This window comes from Phoxinus phoxinus (genome assembly GCF_949152265.1).
Source record: "Phoxinus phoxinus genome assembly, chromosome: 2".
NCBI classification, from domain to species: Eukaryota; Metazoa; Chordata; class Actinopteri; order Cypriniformes; family Leuciscidae; genus Phoxinus; species Phoxinus phoxinus.
Genome location: NC_136877.1, coordinates 21,203,301 through 21,221,934, shown reverse-complemented (window position 1 = coordinate 21,221,934; position 18,634 = coordinate 21,203,301). Strand labels below are relative to the sequence as shown.

General features: G+C 38.5%; 1 protein-coding gene across 4 annotated transcripts in view; it reads left to right on the top strand.

The window, feature by feature from the left end:
• The first annotated feature begins 83 nt into the window (after positions 1–83).
• Positions 84–18,634, top strand: part of hdac8 (histone deacetylase 8) — a 38,187-nt gene continuing 19,636 nt past the window's right edge. The window contains exons 1-9 of one of the 4 annotated variants that reach the window (XM_079594499.1): positions 84–323; positions 685–737; positions 844–974; positions 5,681–5,822; positions 6,081–6,193; positions 7,309–7,386; positions 8,820–8,928; positions 9,054–9,226; positions 12,893–12,987. In XM_079594499.1, the coding sequence (XP_079450625.1) occupies positions 210–323; positions 685–737; positions 844–974; positions 5,681–5,822; positions 6,081–6,193; positions 7,309–7,386; positions 8,820–8,928; positions 9,054–9,226; positions 12,893–12,987 (1,008 nt within the window). In that variant the 5' untranslated portion in view covers positions 84–209. The other 3 variants (XM_079594498.1, XM_079594501.1, XM_079594500.1) reach the window with 3 other exon arrangements.

The window sequence follows — 18,634 nt, the reverse complement described above, 5'->3', positions numbered from 1 at the left end:
AATATTTCCTATCAGAAAGAAATCCAAAAACAGCACGTTATCTTGACAAACATCATTACAGTATCTCGATAAGAACAACTCCGGACTTTTATTTTGAATTAACGGACGATTATTGTTGTAACGTTCATTGTCAGAACAGCCACAGCGCACCGAAACAAGGCTCTGTGTCGGTTTATGAGGAGCTTTGATTTTGATTAGTTCGATTTTAAATGAGTGATAAAAGCGACAGTAATAATGATAAAAGCAGAAATCCCAGTGTGGTGTATGTTTACAGTCCGGAATACATCCAGACATGTGACTCGCTGTCTAAAGTGCCAAACCGGGTGAGAACTGCACTTCTCACACTCCCAAACACAACACACACATCTGTCTTGAGTCAGATAACGTTAACGTTAGATGCTTCATACTTCACCGCATTACATACAGAGACATACATAATTCAAATGGAATCGAGATTGACTGAACTAACGAAATAGTAACTTACCATGTTTTGGACATCTTCCGTGGTATATTACCGTGGTATTCTTTGAATAACTTTGGAATATCATGAAAAAACTATAGTAGCCTACATTAATGTGCTAATTAATTAGGTAAATAACTGAAATATATGGAGGCGAATATGTAGCCTAAAGACACATTCCTGAATTTCTTTACTAACTTAACGTTACTTTCTTTCTCTCACAGGCGAGTATGGTGCATTCACTGATTGAGGCGTATGGCTTATTGAAATACATGAGGTGCAGTTTACATCATTTTCATTCATTTCATTTTACGTATTTTTGAAATACGTAAATAATGTTAGCTGATCTTTATGGTGTTGAAACTGTTTTGTGTGGTTTTTAGGGTGGTAAAGCCACATGCGGCTTCAATAGAGGAGATGGCCGTGTTTCACACCGACTCTTACTTGCAGCACCTGCACAAGATCAGCCAGGACGGGGACAATGATGACCCTCAGTCTGTTGACTTTGGACTGGGTGAGACTTGTTTTAATAGACCTGGGGCCTGTACCATGATGGTCTGTACCATGATGGTAGTTGAACAAACTCTGGGATACAGGATTAGTTTTGAATTGACAAAGCCAAACCAATCCAACCAGGCTTTGTTGGTACCATGATGATGCTGATCATCAACTTTCTCTGTCAACTCAGGTTTTGATCCTGAGTTTAGGTGTGACATCAGTAGCGAACAGCCAATCACATGCTGAGAAAGAGTGAAACTGCGATTAATTTCTCAGGAGAGAAGCAGCGTGATTCACTTATCTCTTCTGCAGAATATTACGAGATTAAAACCAATATTAGGAATTTAAACACATTTACAAAATATTTGTCTATGAAAGAGGAAAACTAAAAGAAAAAGTCTTGCTAAGTCAGTGCAAGTAAAAGTTGATACAGTTTATAAGATATAGAGAGAATTTAACTTTTAAGCTCACATGTAGTCATTTTATAGCGTTATCTATTGATTCTAAAGCGTTTATATTACCTTTATGTATTTATTCCTTTAAACTGTGCGTACAAATAATTGATCAACTAAAATTGTATGCGTGATCGATTAATAATTACATAAATAATATCTAAATCATACAAAATTATATTATTCTAAATAAGTGTTACTAAAAGCCAGACGACTTTGTCTTTAAAAATCATTTACTATGTAGTGACCTTTAATTTGAAGTAGAAACTGGTGGAGTGACTTTATCCTTTGTTCACAGCTGATTGGTCCAATTTCGGTTTGCCCCGGTTAGGTTTGCACCGGACCAGGTTAGCCGTGGAGCATAAGTTACTATGGCGATGAACACTGCTAAATGCCAAACCACTTTCATGGTGCCTAAAACCCAGGGTTGGCGCAAACTAAACTGAAACATTCCTGGCTAGCCACCTAAACTGGCTTCATGGTATAGGCCCCTGAATTCAGATGATCAGGCATAATTTTTTAATCAATATATGGACTCCTTTTGCTGTTTCCAGCAGCTTTTACTCTTCTGTGAAAACATTTCAGCAGATGTTGGCTGTAGGAAGTTGCTCCCACAAGAGCATTAGTGAGATCAGGCACAGGCAGATTGGCCTCGCTTGGCATTTGCACAGCTTTTGGCTTTATCTTCATAAACCGATTTTCATAAAAAACGTTTTTTGTTTTTTTTGTAAAGTTTTAAAACTTTTTGAACCCAAGGACCCCAAAATATGATAACCCATTCCTAAAATATAAAGGCAGCTATATATTTTCATGTGAAAAGACAATGATATTATTATACTATTTGATAAAAAATAAAATAATAGGATGATATAGCCTAAGTACAACATGGTTTTTGCAAAGGTAAATAATTGGATTTGATATTTAAAATATTTCCTCAGCAGTATTAAAATGTAAGTTTACAGTATATATTTTTTCTACCCATTTTTAATATAAACCTGATGTGATATTTTCAGTTCAATTCAAATTCTTAAACCTCAGCAAACTTCCATGTGGGCTGCAAGATGACAAAGTAATTGTAAAATAACTTAATATGTGTGTGTGTGTGTGTGTGTGTGTGTGTGTGTGTGTGTGTGATGATGATGATGATGATAATAATATATACTTTATTTATCCCAAGGGAAATTCAAGTATCCAGTAGCATACAAAAACATACGTGCATTAAAACACATTAAACCTATATTAAAATAAAATTAACTTATAACACAGTAGCCACAGTAAACAGTGCGAAACAGTAAACAGTGGAAATGGAGTGCAGATGGAGGTAAACAGTACAGATGTAGTGCAAATTGAGGTGAAGAGTGCAGAGGGAGGTAAAAATTATCCAATTATCTATTGTCCTCCCTGCCATGACTAGGAGCTGTTTTACAGTCTGATGGCCAGTGGGACAAAAGAGTTTTTAAGTCTGTTGGTGGAGCTGGGCTGGGACAGCAGTCTACCACTGAACACACTCCTCTGCCCGATGAAGGTGTTGGGGGTGGTGGGCGTTGTCCAGGGTCCTTCTTTCTGCCACTGTCACCAGAGAGTCCAGCTCTGAGCCTACTACTGAGCCAGCTCTCCTTACCAGTCTGTCCAGTCGACCAGCGTCTCTCTTCTTGCTGCTTCCTCCCCAACAAACTACAGCATAAAAGAGAATGCTGGCCACCACAGACTGTGTGTGTGTGTGTGTGTGTGTGTGTGTGTGTGTGTGTGTACACTGTATTAATATCTTTATATACACTAGCTATACACTGTTTATATATGCGTGTGTGCGTGTGTATATACTATATACATATACTACACACACACACACACACACACAGACATATATATATATATATTAGGGCTGTCAAAAGAATCGCATCCAAAATAAAAGTTTGTGTTTCCATAATTTATGTGTGTGTACTGTGTATAATTATTTATATATATAAACACACACACAATCATGTATATATTTAAGAAAAATTGGTTATATTTATATATAAAATATTTATATATAATATAAATTATATAAATGTATTTACAGTATATAAATGCAATTATTCCTTAAATATATACATGAATGTGTGTGTATTTATACATAATAATTCTACACAGTATACACACATACAGTCGTGCTCAGAATTAATCATACCCCTGGTAAATATGATAAAAAATGGCTGTAAAAAATAAATCTGCATCGTTTATCCTTTTGATCTTTCATTAAAAAAATTGGCAAAAGTCTAACCTTTCATTTAAGTAAAAGAATTGAAAGTGGGGGGGAAGTCACATTGTTAAATAAATGTTTTTCTCCAAAACATGTCGGCCACAATTATTCATACCCTTTTATTAAATACCCTTTTGCAATCTCCTTTTGCCAAGATAACAGCTCTGAGTCTTCTCCTATAATGCCTGATGAGTTTGGAGAACAACTGACAAGAGATCAGAGACCATTCCTCCACACAGAACCTCACCAGATCCTGCAGATTCCCAGATCCATGTTGCTGCTTCTTCTCTTCAGTTCAGCCCACTCATCAGGTCAGGGAACTGGGACGGTCATGGCAGAAGCTTCCTTTTGTGCTCCTTAACACATTTTTGTGTTGATTTTGATGTTTGTTTTGGATCGTGGTCCTGATGGAAGATCCAACCACGGCCCATTAAAAAATGTATAGCAGAAGCCGTCAGGAATTGATTTTTTAATCTGTTGATATTTGATAGAATCCACGATGCAATGCATCTGAACAAGAAGTCCAGGGCCTCCAGCAGAAAAATATGCCCACAACATTAAAGATCCAACGGTATATTAAATTGTACACATGGGGCACTTTTTATCCTTGTGTGCACCAAACCCATCTAGCGTGTTTGCTGCCAAAAAGCTCTTTTTTAGTTTGATCTGACCACAGAACCTGTGCCGTGTGAAGATCCAGTTGTGTCTGACAACTGAACATGCTGGAGTTTGTTTTTGGATGAGCGAGGAGCATTTTTCCTGAAACCCTCCCAAACAACATGTGGGGATGTAGGGGTCGTTTGATTTTTTTTAAAATAGGCTTTCTGACCCCAAGACTCAACTAATCTCTGCAATTCTCCATCTGTGATCCTTGAAGACTCTTTGGTCACTCAAACCGTCCTCCTCACCGTCCATTAAGGCAATATAGACACATGTCCTCTTCCTGGCAGATTCGTGACATCTTCAGTTGATTATAACTTCTTAATTATTGCCCTGATGGTCAAAATGAGGATTTTCAATTCTTTAGCTATTTTATTACAGCCACTTTCCATTTTGTGATGCTCTACAATCTTTTGCTGCACATCAGAACTATATTCTTTGGTTTTACTCACTGTGATGGATGATTAAGGGAATTTGGTCTTTGTGTTTCCTCATATTCAAACTCCTGTGAACAAGAAGTAATGGCTGGACAATTTCATGTTCCTAGTCACCCTGGTGTGCTAAAAAAAAGTGAATATTAATGGGAATATAGTTCAGAGATACTTTACTCATAAAAAATTCTAGGGGTATGAATAATTGTGGCCAACGTGTTTTGGAGAAAAACATTTATTTAATAATGTGACTTCCCCCCCACTTTCAATTCTTTTACTTAAATGAAAGGTTAGACTTTTGCCATTTTTTTTAATCAAAGATCAAAAGGATAAACGATGCAGATTCATTTTTTACAGCCATTTTTGATCATATTTACCAGGGGTATGATTAATTCTGAGCACGACTGTATATTATGTAAACAACACAAACTTTTATTTTGGATGTGATTAATCACGATTAATCTTTTGACAGCCCTAATATATATATATATATATATATTATATAAACACAATCTTTTGGTAGATGCGATTAATTGCCGAATAGTCAACCAAGCCACTGGTGTCCCTTGTGCTAGTGCATGAAATGCCCTCTAGCTTACAGCAGTGGGCAGTATTATACTTGAATCTTTCTCAGACTTTCCAGTTATTACAATCAGTGTTTAATTTTTGCACTGGATCACAGCCATGTGTAATTTAAATGCCTGACAAACTGACACTTCATACTAATCTCCAGGGATAGAGAATCGTGTTATTGTTTTTGAGGGGGAAACAAAGCTCTTGCCAAAGGATCTATTTTAATGTAGCTCAGTGTTTATTGTTCTTTCTCACTCTCCCATTCTGTGACAGACTATCTTTCCTCTCAGTTTCCTCTCTACACCCCATCCCATTGTCTCTCTGTGTTATCAAACCCCCCTCTTGACGCTCTTTTTTTTTTTAGGTTATGACTGTCCGGTGGTGGAAGGTATTTTTGATTACGCAGCCTCCGTTGGAGGAGCCACTCTGACTGCTGCCCAGAATCTGCTGGATGGAAAGTGTGATGTGGCCATCAACTGGGCCGGAGGGTGGCATCACGCCAAGAAGTAATACAGCACAACAGGCCTTGTGCCCACCCTCTTGTGTTTCACCTCCACATCAATCATTGAGATGCCAGTGTCATCTTTGGCATGTTTAAACCAAGTTCAAATTTTTACGTCACAGTTTGTTTGCAGAAGCTTTTTAAACAAGCTTAGGTGTTTAGTTTTTGTCAAATATGTTTATTATAGATGAATGTTTATATGTGTAGGACATTGTTCAGCGGGTCACTGGAGCATCTGATTGAATATGTGTTGTTATGTAAGGGATGAGGCATCTGGGTTCTGTTATGTGAATGACGCTGTTCTTGGAATCCTCAAACTGCGGGAGAAGTATGAGAGGGTTCTCTATGTGGATGTGGACCTTCACCATGGCGATGGTAATAACACTTCACACAATAACCATAACAACCTGTTGTCGTTAATAGCATTTAACATCCTTCTTTTCCACAAATAATTCACAAATTGGCTTTAGATTTCTATCTGACGTCCAAATCCACATTAATACCAAGAGTGAATGTTAGATGGGTCAGTGACATAACACTCATATTTTTGGGAAATTGGAAATGAGCATATTTAAAAATGCATTAAAAAATATGTTCAACTTAATGGATGAATATACCTCTTCTATGATGAGCATTTTTTTAATTTCTAAATGAAACATCATTTTGAGTTTAACAGGGGGGTTACTTACTGTCCTGATATCACAATGAAGAAAAAGTCTCATTAAAAGAATGGTATTTTTGAAAAGAAACCTTATTCAGTTTCAGTTCAGTTTTATTTATTTGTCATTGTTACAAGATAACAACGAAATGTTGTTAGAGCAAAAACAGACAGGCATATAGTATTAAGTTGTCCACCCATTTGCCTTATCAATATATGTCCCCATAAATTAAATTACATTACCCATAACTTATACCTAATTTAACTCCCCATAAATACCCCTAAAAGACCCCATAAAGAGCTATGTCCAGTAAAGTGCATGGTGCAATCAATACATCTAATAGAGCTTATTGTTTTATAGTGTTTTTACAACAATGCAAAGTCCAGGTCACAAGTATTGAGGGTGTATGGACAGAGACATTTTGTCACATATTATTGGGTAGTCTGTTATTTAAGTCATGTGTTGCAGTCAATGCAGGAAAACACATACAACACAAAATTATATCGAAAGGAGCCTTCAGACCCTTAAGACAGTGTTAAGTTCAATAAGTCTCTAAAAATATGATATCATTTGATCTTTCTTAAAAGGGGTTTCAAAAAATTGACACCAAGTTATATTTTCTTTATTTTAGATTATTTTATTTTCATTGACCCAGATGTTTAGATAGTAGCAGGTCATATTCCTTGTTTGTATTTATCTGTTAGCGGTTCTGTTTATATCTCAATTAGATCACAAATCCAAAGTGCAAAAGAGCACTTCCTGTATGCTTTTCCTTGGACATGATTTAATATCCTTCCCATTAAGTAGACTTCTGCATTGTTTCCTCTCCAGGTGTGGAGGACGCTTTCAGCTTCACCTCTAAAGTCATGACAGTGTCTCTGCACAAGTTCTCTCCTGGCTTCTTTCCAGGTTAGTTCTGCATGCCTCTATGCCTCAGTGAAGACCAGCACGTCTTTTAATTCCCTTAATTGACAGTCATGTTTCAAGCCGTGCCAGAGCTGGAGCTGCAGGCTCCACTCCAGTGCCCAGAGTCTGATTACGCAGCTGATAATGGAGACTGGAGCTCTGTGGCTTCTTGGAGACTCTGAGAGCCCCTTCACTAGTTTAACAATAGCACTTGGAAAGGTAACTGAGCAAATGCTCTATGAAGACAAGATATTTAATTTTTACAGGATACCTGAATTATTATTTACTTAATGAGTAAATATTGGCTTGTTTGGCTTGGAAAAACATTGGCTTGGTTTTGCCACACAGTTGCCAGTTGATCTTCACAAATATATGACGCATTCAAAACATCAATTCATATGTGGACACACTTGGAATAGATTTTCTTAACATTAAATGAAATTATAAACTCTGCTCCAGATACTTGTAGTGGTAATCTGACTGAATTGAGTAAAACGCAAGAATTGAGTACTAAAGCAAGGAGGAAGAGACTGATCACTGCACTTGCATCTGCACAGTAATTGCTCTTTGAGTGAAGCCGAGTCATACACGTTATACATTATTCATATACATTAACGTTTAGCAGATGCTCCGCTCTTCACTGCAGTGGTAACCCCCGAAAATCCAACCCTAAACATAACAACATTAAGCTCCTCCCAAATTTTCATCATCGAAAACACATAAAATAACACTTCAACAGTGTCTCTCTCAGTTCAGTTCTATGCATAGCATTCTGGGAACTGGAAATCCCCTGCACAGTTTCAGCAATGGTATGGTAATAGCAGTGAAATATGTTCATGCAGTCCCAACACAATTGGATTAAACAAACGTCTGCTTTAATACTTTTCAATAAACTGCACACCATGAAATTTACTTGTGACAAAGTGTCCAAGAATTCTAGTAAAGTAAGCAAGCAGCAAAAAAATTATAATATATATCTTTGAGTATGTAATATCCTTGCAACAGCTTGATCTGAAAGTACAAAGTAATGGTTTGGGGTCGTTAAGATTGATCTTTTTAAGTTTATGCTCACCAAGACTGCAGAAATACAGTAAAAACAGTAATATTGTGAAATATTACAATTAAAATAACTTGTCTATTTTAATATATTTTAAAATGTAATATATTCCTGTGATGGCAAAGATTGATGGCATTTTTTCCCAGAACTTTATTTTATTTGTAGAATTTCTTTGTAACATTACAAATGTCATTTCTGACACAATTGAGCAAAAAAAAAAAATATATATATATAGCTTACTGACCCCAAACTTTTGAACGGTCAATGCCAATTAAAGCGTGATGTAGATAATTCATGCTGGCTCAGACATCAGTTTTGTCAGTGATATGAATGACCAAAGAGACCAACTTAAGGGATATCATTATTATTTGTTTCAAAGGCACAGGTGATGTGACTGACACTGGACTGGGTAAAGGACGCTGGTACGCTGTTAACGTCCCCTTTGAGGATGGCATACGTGATGATCGGTACTGCCAGACCTTCACCAGGTCTGTAAAGATCCATTAACCAGCTATCCAATCAAGTTCCTTGCAATGTTTTGTTTGTCCCTAACTATGGCTCAGTGTCATTTAAACATAAACAAGCATTATTTGTTTTTTTGTTTTTCTCTTAGTGTGATGCAGGAAGTAAAAGCTCTATTTAACCCTGAAGCAGTTGTGATGCAACTAGGAGCAGACACAATGGCGGGTGACCCCATGTGCTCCTTCAATATGACTCCCGTTGGAGTTGGAGAGTGTCTAAACTATATACTGGGCTGGGAGTTACCCACTCTGCTACTAGGAGGAGGTGTGTGTCATTGTTTTTGTTCAATTGTATTATGCTCTTAATCTCTTAAAGAGTTCTATTGTGCCCTTTTACGAAGTCTTGATTTAGTTTTGGGGATTTACTAGATTATGCTTTAATGCTTGATTGCTCAAAAAAAACATTTTACATTATTATTACAGCACTTCTCTCCCCAATCTGTCCCGAACGCTCCATGTAGTTCCTGCTTCGATGAAGCCCCTCCTTCCGAAATACGAAATGTGCTGTGATTGGTTAGCTGACCCAGTGTGTTGTGATTGGCACCACTTAGCGCGTGTTCGGGAAATGTCCCATCCCTTACCATAACCGCGAACTCTACTCGGATGTAAATATTAAGGATGCCGTCACTTTCAAACAAATTAAGGCCTGATTAAGACTTAATGTTAGCAAACAATAGGATCGTCCAGAACGGATTTCATGCACAGACTTTGCAAGCTCTGATTTTCACAGGACGTTTCAGAGTGGTATGTTTGTGTTTTTGTAATTTTCTTAAACATTTGAGATACTATGTTATACAAAATTTAATAGTGATATTTGTCGGAAAACTATGGTAATACAAACAATAATTGATTACAAAACCAAAGTTAATTTTCCTAAGGGGCGGTAAACAGTCTTACAAAAGTGATAGCTTACACAAGCTACAGTAAACACTACATCAACACTAGTGTTGGCTAAAGTTTGTCAGCCTTCAGAAGGTCAAACAAATACATTTTGGAAACGGTGTGGACAAAACAGCATCTCTTTGACAGTGACAACACTAGCCGCGTTTCCATTACAGATTTGCACAAAACTATTGCGAAATGACGGCGTTTCCATTAACCGATGTTATGCGACTAAAACTTATTTTTTTTCCTCTCGCGATAATTAAATCATTTAAAAAATCATGGCAACGGACGTTGGTAGGTTTATATATCACAGCCACCGCACTAGACATTATTATTATTAACGGAAGGAGACATAGGCGTGTTATGCAAGCATTAATGGTAAGGAAAGACCGTGAGCAGCACATATGAGGTGTTTCTCACTCATTTCTGCTCCAAGGTCTTGATTGTGGTATTTCTTTGAGGTTTAGAATCCAGTATTCCTGTAATTCTTTTGTCTTTTATGAATTGAATAAACAACTCTCTCGTATTCTGTCCGAACACACCGCGCCTTCTAAGTCAGGTGACTGTAAATGCGCAAAAACTGTTTCCATTGCAGTGTTGCGAAATATTTCTTTTTCGAAGTGCCTGAAGAACCACCTCATGCGAGCGTAAAAACTTTTTTGCGATAAATGGGAGTTTTTGCGAAATTGACGTGTTTCCATTTAGCGTGTTTTCAATTTGAAGGGTATTGGAAACGCGGCTACTGTCTTCTCTAATGCAGCTCAACCAGGCCTCATCCCCTTTTTTTGTTTATTCCGTGGGCGGGGTTATTTAAACGAGTAACATTAAGACTTCTCAAAGCCCGGAAAAAAATGTGTTGTTGTCCAAACGAGTCATATGTTGTAGTTCTTGGAAAGTGGATTCTGTTAAATAAAATATCTCCCTTTGGAGATAAATTTTTTTTTGTTGTTGTTTGGTACGGTTCGCTTTCATACTGCTCTTTTTGCAAGTGAACCAAAATTTGTAAACAAAACCACACGTGTGCTAAGGTTGTCCATTCATTGGAAAAGGATTCTCAAGTAGGGAAATTAGGAAGTGCAAAAAAAAGCTATTGTATATACTGCTAACAAGTGCTGTCAACGTTAACGCTTGCGATTAAGTTAGACCAGTTTAACGTAAATTAACGCAGCACCCCCCCCCCCCCCCACACACACACACACACACACACCCACCCACCATCCTTGTATTGTAACTATCGTTACATTATATGAACTCGCTCGTATTCATTCAAATGCTTTGAAAGCATTTATGCGCGATTAGACTAAAGAGAACGCTCTGTATGTGAATGTCCTGATGCGCACACACTCATTCATTCATTCCATTCCAATGATGCACTCACGACGCGCAGAAAGACGCGCAACAGTATCGTGTGGCCAGACAGCGCGCCGGAATGAAATTCTCTTTCGCACTTGAACGAACAATAACACAAACCATTATGCCAAAATGTAGTAAATCAACAACAGATCACTTTCCCATAACGCAACTCCGACAACGGAGGCCTGTTAACTCAAAGGCGCAGAGCTTTCTTGCAATTGGGTCGGTTCAAGTTCACATCGTAAACAAACCGTACCAGAGTTCGTTTGGAACCGTACCGAGACCACCTCTTCAGCTGGGTCTCGGTTCGATTGTTTGGTCCGCACCCGAGTTCGATTGCTGTATTCACACCTGCCCAAAAGGTCCGCACCAAGGGGGGAAACGAACTAGAGTTCGATTCAATCGAATCAAACAAGGCAGGTGTGAATACACCCTTACTGTACGTTCACACCGCCGCCGGCGAGAGCGGCAAAATTCGCTCTCGCCGCCCTGCCATCGACGCCGTGAGATTCGGGGACTCTCTGGCGCTCTGACGTAGATTTTAGAATGCGTGATTTTTTTTAAACTTTATTTAAAGGAGCCGCAAAGCAAATAAGAACTGAACATAAATCAGTATCATATTTTGTGCATACTGGTCACATGTAGGGTATAAGTTAACCTATTAAAAACTTTTAAATGTGAAAGTAACAAAACACCAACAATTTCAGACACCTTTTTCCATTCGTCGTTCTTTTTATTAATGTCCCTGTATGTTAACAGGGACACGTCGTACAATAACGGGAAACCCGCAACAGAAATAATTAACTTTTCCTCCATTTTGCTTAGGAACTAATGTGGCCGGAACCAAAGTTTACAGGATTGTGTTCTCTGGTATCCTCTCAGGCGGAGGACTTCTACATTCCGATTGGTTGCCGCCGAACCGCGTCATAGCTTATTACCATAAAGTTGACTTAATTTCAACTCTTCTCGGCGCTCTCGCCGTCCAAGACGCCCCGCGCCGCTCTCGCCGGAGCTTGCCGCCGGCTCTCATTGAAAATGAATGGCTTCCGGCCAATTTGACGCTCTCGCCGGCGGCGGTGTGAACGCACAGTTAGTCTTCTATTCATGTCTTATGCAAATGTTATATGTAAATAAAAGCCTAAACTAAATATTTATTCTGTTTAACTGCTCGATTCATAAGGATACTTGTACTTTCTGAGCATGCAAAGTTTGGTTGCGTAGACTTACAGTGGATGGGCAAAGATGAGAGAATATTAAATTATCTATTTATTAGATTATCTTCATTTGTGTTTAGATGTCATGGGTTTTGTACGACATGAGTAAATGATGGAGGAATTTTATTTTGTGGGTTAACTAAATCGACAGACGTTTTCAGCAGTGTTGTGTGCCTCAGTTTATTCTTCCTCTATGTCTTAACACTGACAACTCCATCTTCTGTCCTTGTTGCCAGGTTTCTGACTCGGCCAAAAAGTTTATTAGTGTGTTGTTACGGCCGGGTTGGGGTTGGGCTGAGAGAAGAAAGTGAACTTTTGTGATTTTAGCCCATTTTGAAATGAGCTCTAAGCTGCAGACCTGCCTAGCCAAGCTAGATGAAAGGTAGTAATTACACTAGTACAATGAAGCCCTTTTGCTGACTTCAATCCTGCTTCTCTCTCTCTTTCGCTCTCTGCGTATACAAATCTGCCTCTCTCAGGCGGCTATAACCTTGCCAATACTGCCCGCTGCTGGACCTACCTAACGGGGACCGTCCTAGGACAGACTCTGTCTTCTGAGATCCCAGACCATGAGGTGAGACCCTGTTCCCTCTCTTCTTTCAGCAGCTGTCTAAAACCCCAGTCTCTCCTCCTCTTCCTCTTCCATTCCTGCTGAGTCACCCGGTCTAATCAAATATGTCCAAGCACCTCTCAATAACCGGGTTTGTTTTCATGAAGCGGGGGGGGGGTTTGTGCGTGTGCACACCAGTGAAGGGGTCTTAACAATACTACTCTGTCCCTACCGGTTGACTGAGAGGGACTTGTGCTTTTCTCTCCTCAACTGTTTATTCCCCCTCTCTCATCTTTCTCTTTCCTTAGAGAAAGAGAATGTGTGTACCCAATTCTGAGTGAGTCTTTTTAAGAGCTTTTTCATTCCTTTTTGAGAAGCTTCTGAGAAGAGATGAAGGGCTGGAAAGGCCTTCTGGTTGGTCCGAGAGAGTTTGATATCTCTCTTTTCTTCCGACTCACAAAGAAGGTCTTTAATGTTTATAGAGAGCGCTTTCATGGTCACCGCAATAAAAGATTCCCTTGTTTACTCTGACATGACCTCCTGCACCATGTTGACCTTTGACCTCTCCACAGGACAAGCAACCAAAATAAGGCTGTGTAGATCAGGGGTGGGCGATATACTGATAGACACAATTAACCGGTAGAAATTTTGGACTATTGTCTCAATCAATGTTACGATCAATTAGCAACGAAAGAAAACTACGGTAATTTGAGTATATGCACACACTATCTGAATGAAGGTGCGTGCTCACTACAAGCGACTTTGTCGCTGCAGGTCGCCAGTGGGCGTTCCCGCTACTGGTTGCCTAGTAATGTTTGAGAGTGACATTCACGGATGTTTTACCATTTTGTAGACAACAAATCTGTTTTCTTGCCACTACAAACAAACATTTTGGAAGGAAAATTCGAAATATAAATGGAATCAGTACATAATATGCATAATATTAAAGATGAACGAGAAACTGAGTGCTTTTTGCCATCGCGGCTATTTAATTGCAGCAAACGGGCAAATACTGGTCTATATGGGTTCACGAAACCAATCAGGCTCTGAGTCAGTACTGTGAATACCACTGTATGTACACGGAGATATTTCACAACTTATAGGACAGTTTCTGACGGCTAAAATTAGCTTCTCGTTCAACTTTGCGCACAAAAAGTATTCTTCATAACATTTCATTTGAACCACTGTAGTCAGATGGACTATTTTAACGATTTCTTTACTACCTTTCTGGGCAGTTGTCAACAGATGTTGATGTCTGTGGAGGGACAGAAAGCTCTCGGATTTCATAAAAAATATCTTAATTTGTGTTCTGAATATGAACGAAGGTGCGACACGAGGGTGAATAATTAACAGATTTTTCATTTTTGGGTGAACTGTTCCTTTAAAATGACAGAATAATTTTATTTACACAGTGAAGGATATGCAGGTTTTTTTTTTTTTTTTTTTTTTTTTACATGACACGTAGTATTTCTAGTGCTGGAAGTTTTTCAGGCAGGTCTAATTCATTTGTGTCTTTGTTTTATTGTAGTTTGTTTTCTTTGCTCTTTCTTTTTCTTCAATAAGCTTGAGAGGATTTTTAGGCTAGTAGTTTTTTATATTATATTGAAAATAGTGATAAGAAATTTCAATGGGATCAAAAATGTATATCATAAAACCCTTATTTAAGGCAAAAATAACTATATCATTATCGTGAAATAAAAGGACTCATATCGTGATATAAGATTTTGGTCATATCACCCACCACTAGTGTAGATAATTGTCAGAGTGTTTGTTAATGACAGTGATGGCCGTGATGATGATTAATACAATTGAAGAGATTTGATCTTTCTGGAATACTTGATTCGGATGGGTTAATCAGGGATTTTCTTTCTTCTGTAGGCTATAAAACATATTGCACTGTAATGATGGCAAAGCTGTAAAAAAGTAACTTCATAATTTAGTTCTTTAAAGCATCCTCTTCCGTTGAGAGCAGTTCTAATTAAACATTTACATTTATTCATTTAGCAGACACTTTTATCCAAAGCAACTTACAAATGAGAAACAATAGAAGCAATTAAACTAGCAGTAGGGCAACAGTATAAGTGCTATGACCCACAGTACAATCCAACGCAATTTTTTTTTTTTTTTTTGAAGCGTTTATTATGTTTTACAAGTGCCATTTATTGGAAGGCTCTTAAATCTGTGAAATGGACAGGGTCAGTAATTTTTTGATGTATGTAAGCTACTAAAGCTAGCATAGACGATGCTTACCAAGGCTGCATTTATTTGATCAAAAATACAGTTCCTGACCTGTACAGGAATTGTTTTCTATTTGAATATATTTTAAATTATTATTTACTCCTGTGATGCAAAGCTGAATTTTCAGCATCATATCTCCAGTCTTCAGTGTCACACGGTCCTTCAGAAATCATTCTAATATGCTGATTTTCTGTTCAACATTTCTTATTATCATCGCAACTGAAAACAGTTTGAAAGATAAATATTTTGTATTATAAATGTTTTACTGCCACTTTTAATGCAAGTTGGAATGCATCTCTGCTGAATAAAAGTATTAAAGGGGTCATGACATGAGAAACCAAATTTGCCTTGATCTTTTGGTATATAAGAGGTCTTTGTACCATTAAAACGTCCTGCAAGTTTCATAGCTTAAGACGTCCTCCCCATTATAAACGAATCATTTATTTAATCAAGCTCTAAATACAGCTCGTTCTGGATCCATGGTAAGAAGTGACGTCACGGTACGAAGTGACGTACCAGCGTTTGCATAATGACCGCCTCCAAGCCAGTTACGCTTAAAGCGCAAGGCAACTACGCTCATTTCGTATCATTGTCGCGCCCGCGCGCCGCTCGCCTCAAGCCTTGTTTATACTCGATGCGTCCGCACGAGCGCGAAGGTGCGCAAAGGCCCATTTCGCCTGGCGGTGTGCACGGCAGATTTTGTAACAGCGCGCGCGGCTCCGCATCCGAAGATGAACGACTTAGAGCCGAATCTGGCCGAGCACGACCTTCTCATCACACCAGCACCCAGTTTGCGCGTCTAAATTAGTTGCTTACATTTAAAAAATGAGCATACAATAGCATAAAAAGCCTTTTTAATGAACATAAAGGTCCATGGTTAATCCAAATGTACACGAAAGTTAATGAAATGTTTAGTGAAATTAGAAAATATTTAAGAGATCGTTAATTTATTTGTAAACATACATGTATTCCCATATAGGCTAGCCTACAAATATTTTGTTCTAATGTCACAAGTAATAATCTCAGGGTTTACTGGGTTTTACACGATTATTTTTGTATTGGTGGTGGTAACTAAAATAAACATTGTCACGTGTTTATATTTCTTCTTCTCACCGATTCCTGATGGTTTAGAGAGGACAATTACTCGAGTCGCCCCCTGTAGTTTCAAAGAATAGTACAACGGCGAGCGCGTCAAGTATAAACGCCTCGGCCGTTTGGAGAGGTGCGCGCGCAGTCAGCGGAGAATCGCGCTCGTGCGGACGCATCGAGTATAAACAAGGCTTCACAAGTGTTCAGTCGACGGACAGCGAGCCGAGTGGGTCTGTGTACAGGGAAATTGCGATGCCACGCAGATGTGCTGTTCCTGGCTGTGGACAAACAACATCTTTGAATACGCTGCGAAAGATCCAGTCGTCAGGGAAAAATGGATGCACTTTATTTTTTGCGGACGTCTCAGTCACGGCAGTGTTAGTTTAAGCGTTTGTTTTGTACATTTGAAGGATGACTGTTTTGAGAACAAATCCCAAAATGATGCTGGCTTTGCCAGAAAACTGTTGCTCAAAGATAAGTCCGTGCCGACTATTCTGGGCTCAACAACGACGACGCAAACTTGTATTTAAAACTTTAAACTACTTTTTAAATATGCCGAATCCGCAAATGTTCTGGCTGGGGGCGTTAATAATTGATGCATAGGCACTGACGTTAGCCAATCATTACAGTGGGCGTTAACACTGAACTCTTAAAAGGGAAACACCCCCAAAACAGACTGTTTGAATCAGAGGATGAGAAACAGGGTGGGAAAAGGTCATAAATTAGTACATTTTAAAAGTTTTTTGTAAAAAAAAAACTATAGTAATACTATAATTGCACCTAAGGGAACATAATAATAAAATAAAAAAAACCATGTCATGACCCCTTTAATAAAAGAAAGTCTTACTGACCACAAACTTTTGAACATAGTATATTTTATTTACTGCAATTGATTGATTGATTTGATTAATTGACGCATGTTAAAAAGTACAGTAATAACCTAGTAGTAATGTAATATGATTTTTATAAGCTACTTCATAACCTTTGAAATCCTTTTAGGGACAAGGTTTAGAACTCTTCATATTCTTTGGGTGATTTGGAGTTGAAGTCTGTTTGTCAGTGTTGTCCATATTGCTTATCGTCCAATGTGACTTTCATTGAAACCTGTGCACCACTCCTCCCAGAAGAATACTTGTCCAGTCATGGGATGAACACAATTCATCTAAATTAATCTTCAGTCAGTTTGATCAGTAACTTACAAAAAGTAAATTAGAGGACTTTTGTTTTCAAAATTGTTGGCATATAAGACACTAATAAATTCTATATGAACTTGACAAATGGGCAGTAACACTGTATCTTGGCATTTTTGAAAAACATTTTGTAATTTAAAACTTCTGTAATTTTTATTTCAGCAGTGTACCTTGTGTGTTCTATTATATTATATTATGTTTAATATAATGTTGAAATCATTTAGTTGGTCCCTTATAAGTTGACAGTTTTAGGACCGCCACTCTTTCTCCCCCTTCCTCACCTCTTTCTCATTCCTCTTTCTCTATAGCTTCTCTTCTGTTATTGTTCCTTCCATCGGCTTTTCAAAGCATGAAACTCTCTGCTCCCCTCTTAGAGAGAGGAACCCCCATCTCCTCACCAGCACTATTATTGTGTGTCCATCCCAGCCAAACAAAACACTATTTAACTGTAGTGTGAGTCCATAAAGACAAAGAAGGTCGAGGGAGAGAGAGTGCGATAAGGCTGTTAAAAGACGGAGAGGCATCCACCAATGGGAGCATAAGAAAGATAGAAGAGTATTGCAGCATAGAAGAAGCTGGGAAAGGAGAGGTGGAACAAGAAGCACTTTGTACCTGTGCAATCTCGCTCTCTCTCCTCGAGCCGGTCCAGCTGCTGAGACTCAGAGGCGGCTCAGTCTGGGTCTGCCCTGCCAGGACTGCAAACAATGAAGACAGACTGGAGTGGAGGCACACAACGAGCTCATTCAGGCCCTGTCACAGACACAGAGAGATGAAAAAGTGAGGCTAATATAGACAGTCCTCTCACAAGGGAGAGACCAAAAAAAATGCAGGGCCTTTTATTGAGACCTGAATTGTTTCTCTTTAAGAAGCTGATGAATTGGAAAAGCTTGGTCCAAGACAGCCCTGATATTGGTCTAAATAAACTCCATTGTTGGCATTATAGGCACCATCTTCTGTGACAGCTGTGTGTCAATCCAGTTTTTTTTTTTTTGTCAACCCATTTGCACCAAAAAATGTCTCTCTTCAGTGTCTAAATTTGACCATGGCACGAGACTTAAACCTAGGGAATATATAGCTGATTGAGATGTTGTGATGATCTCTATATCATCTCTAAATACTCTTAAATAGAATAGAACTTTAGCAATAGATGTAGT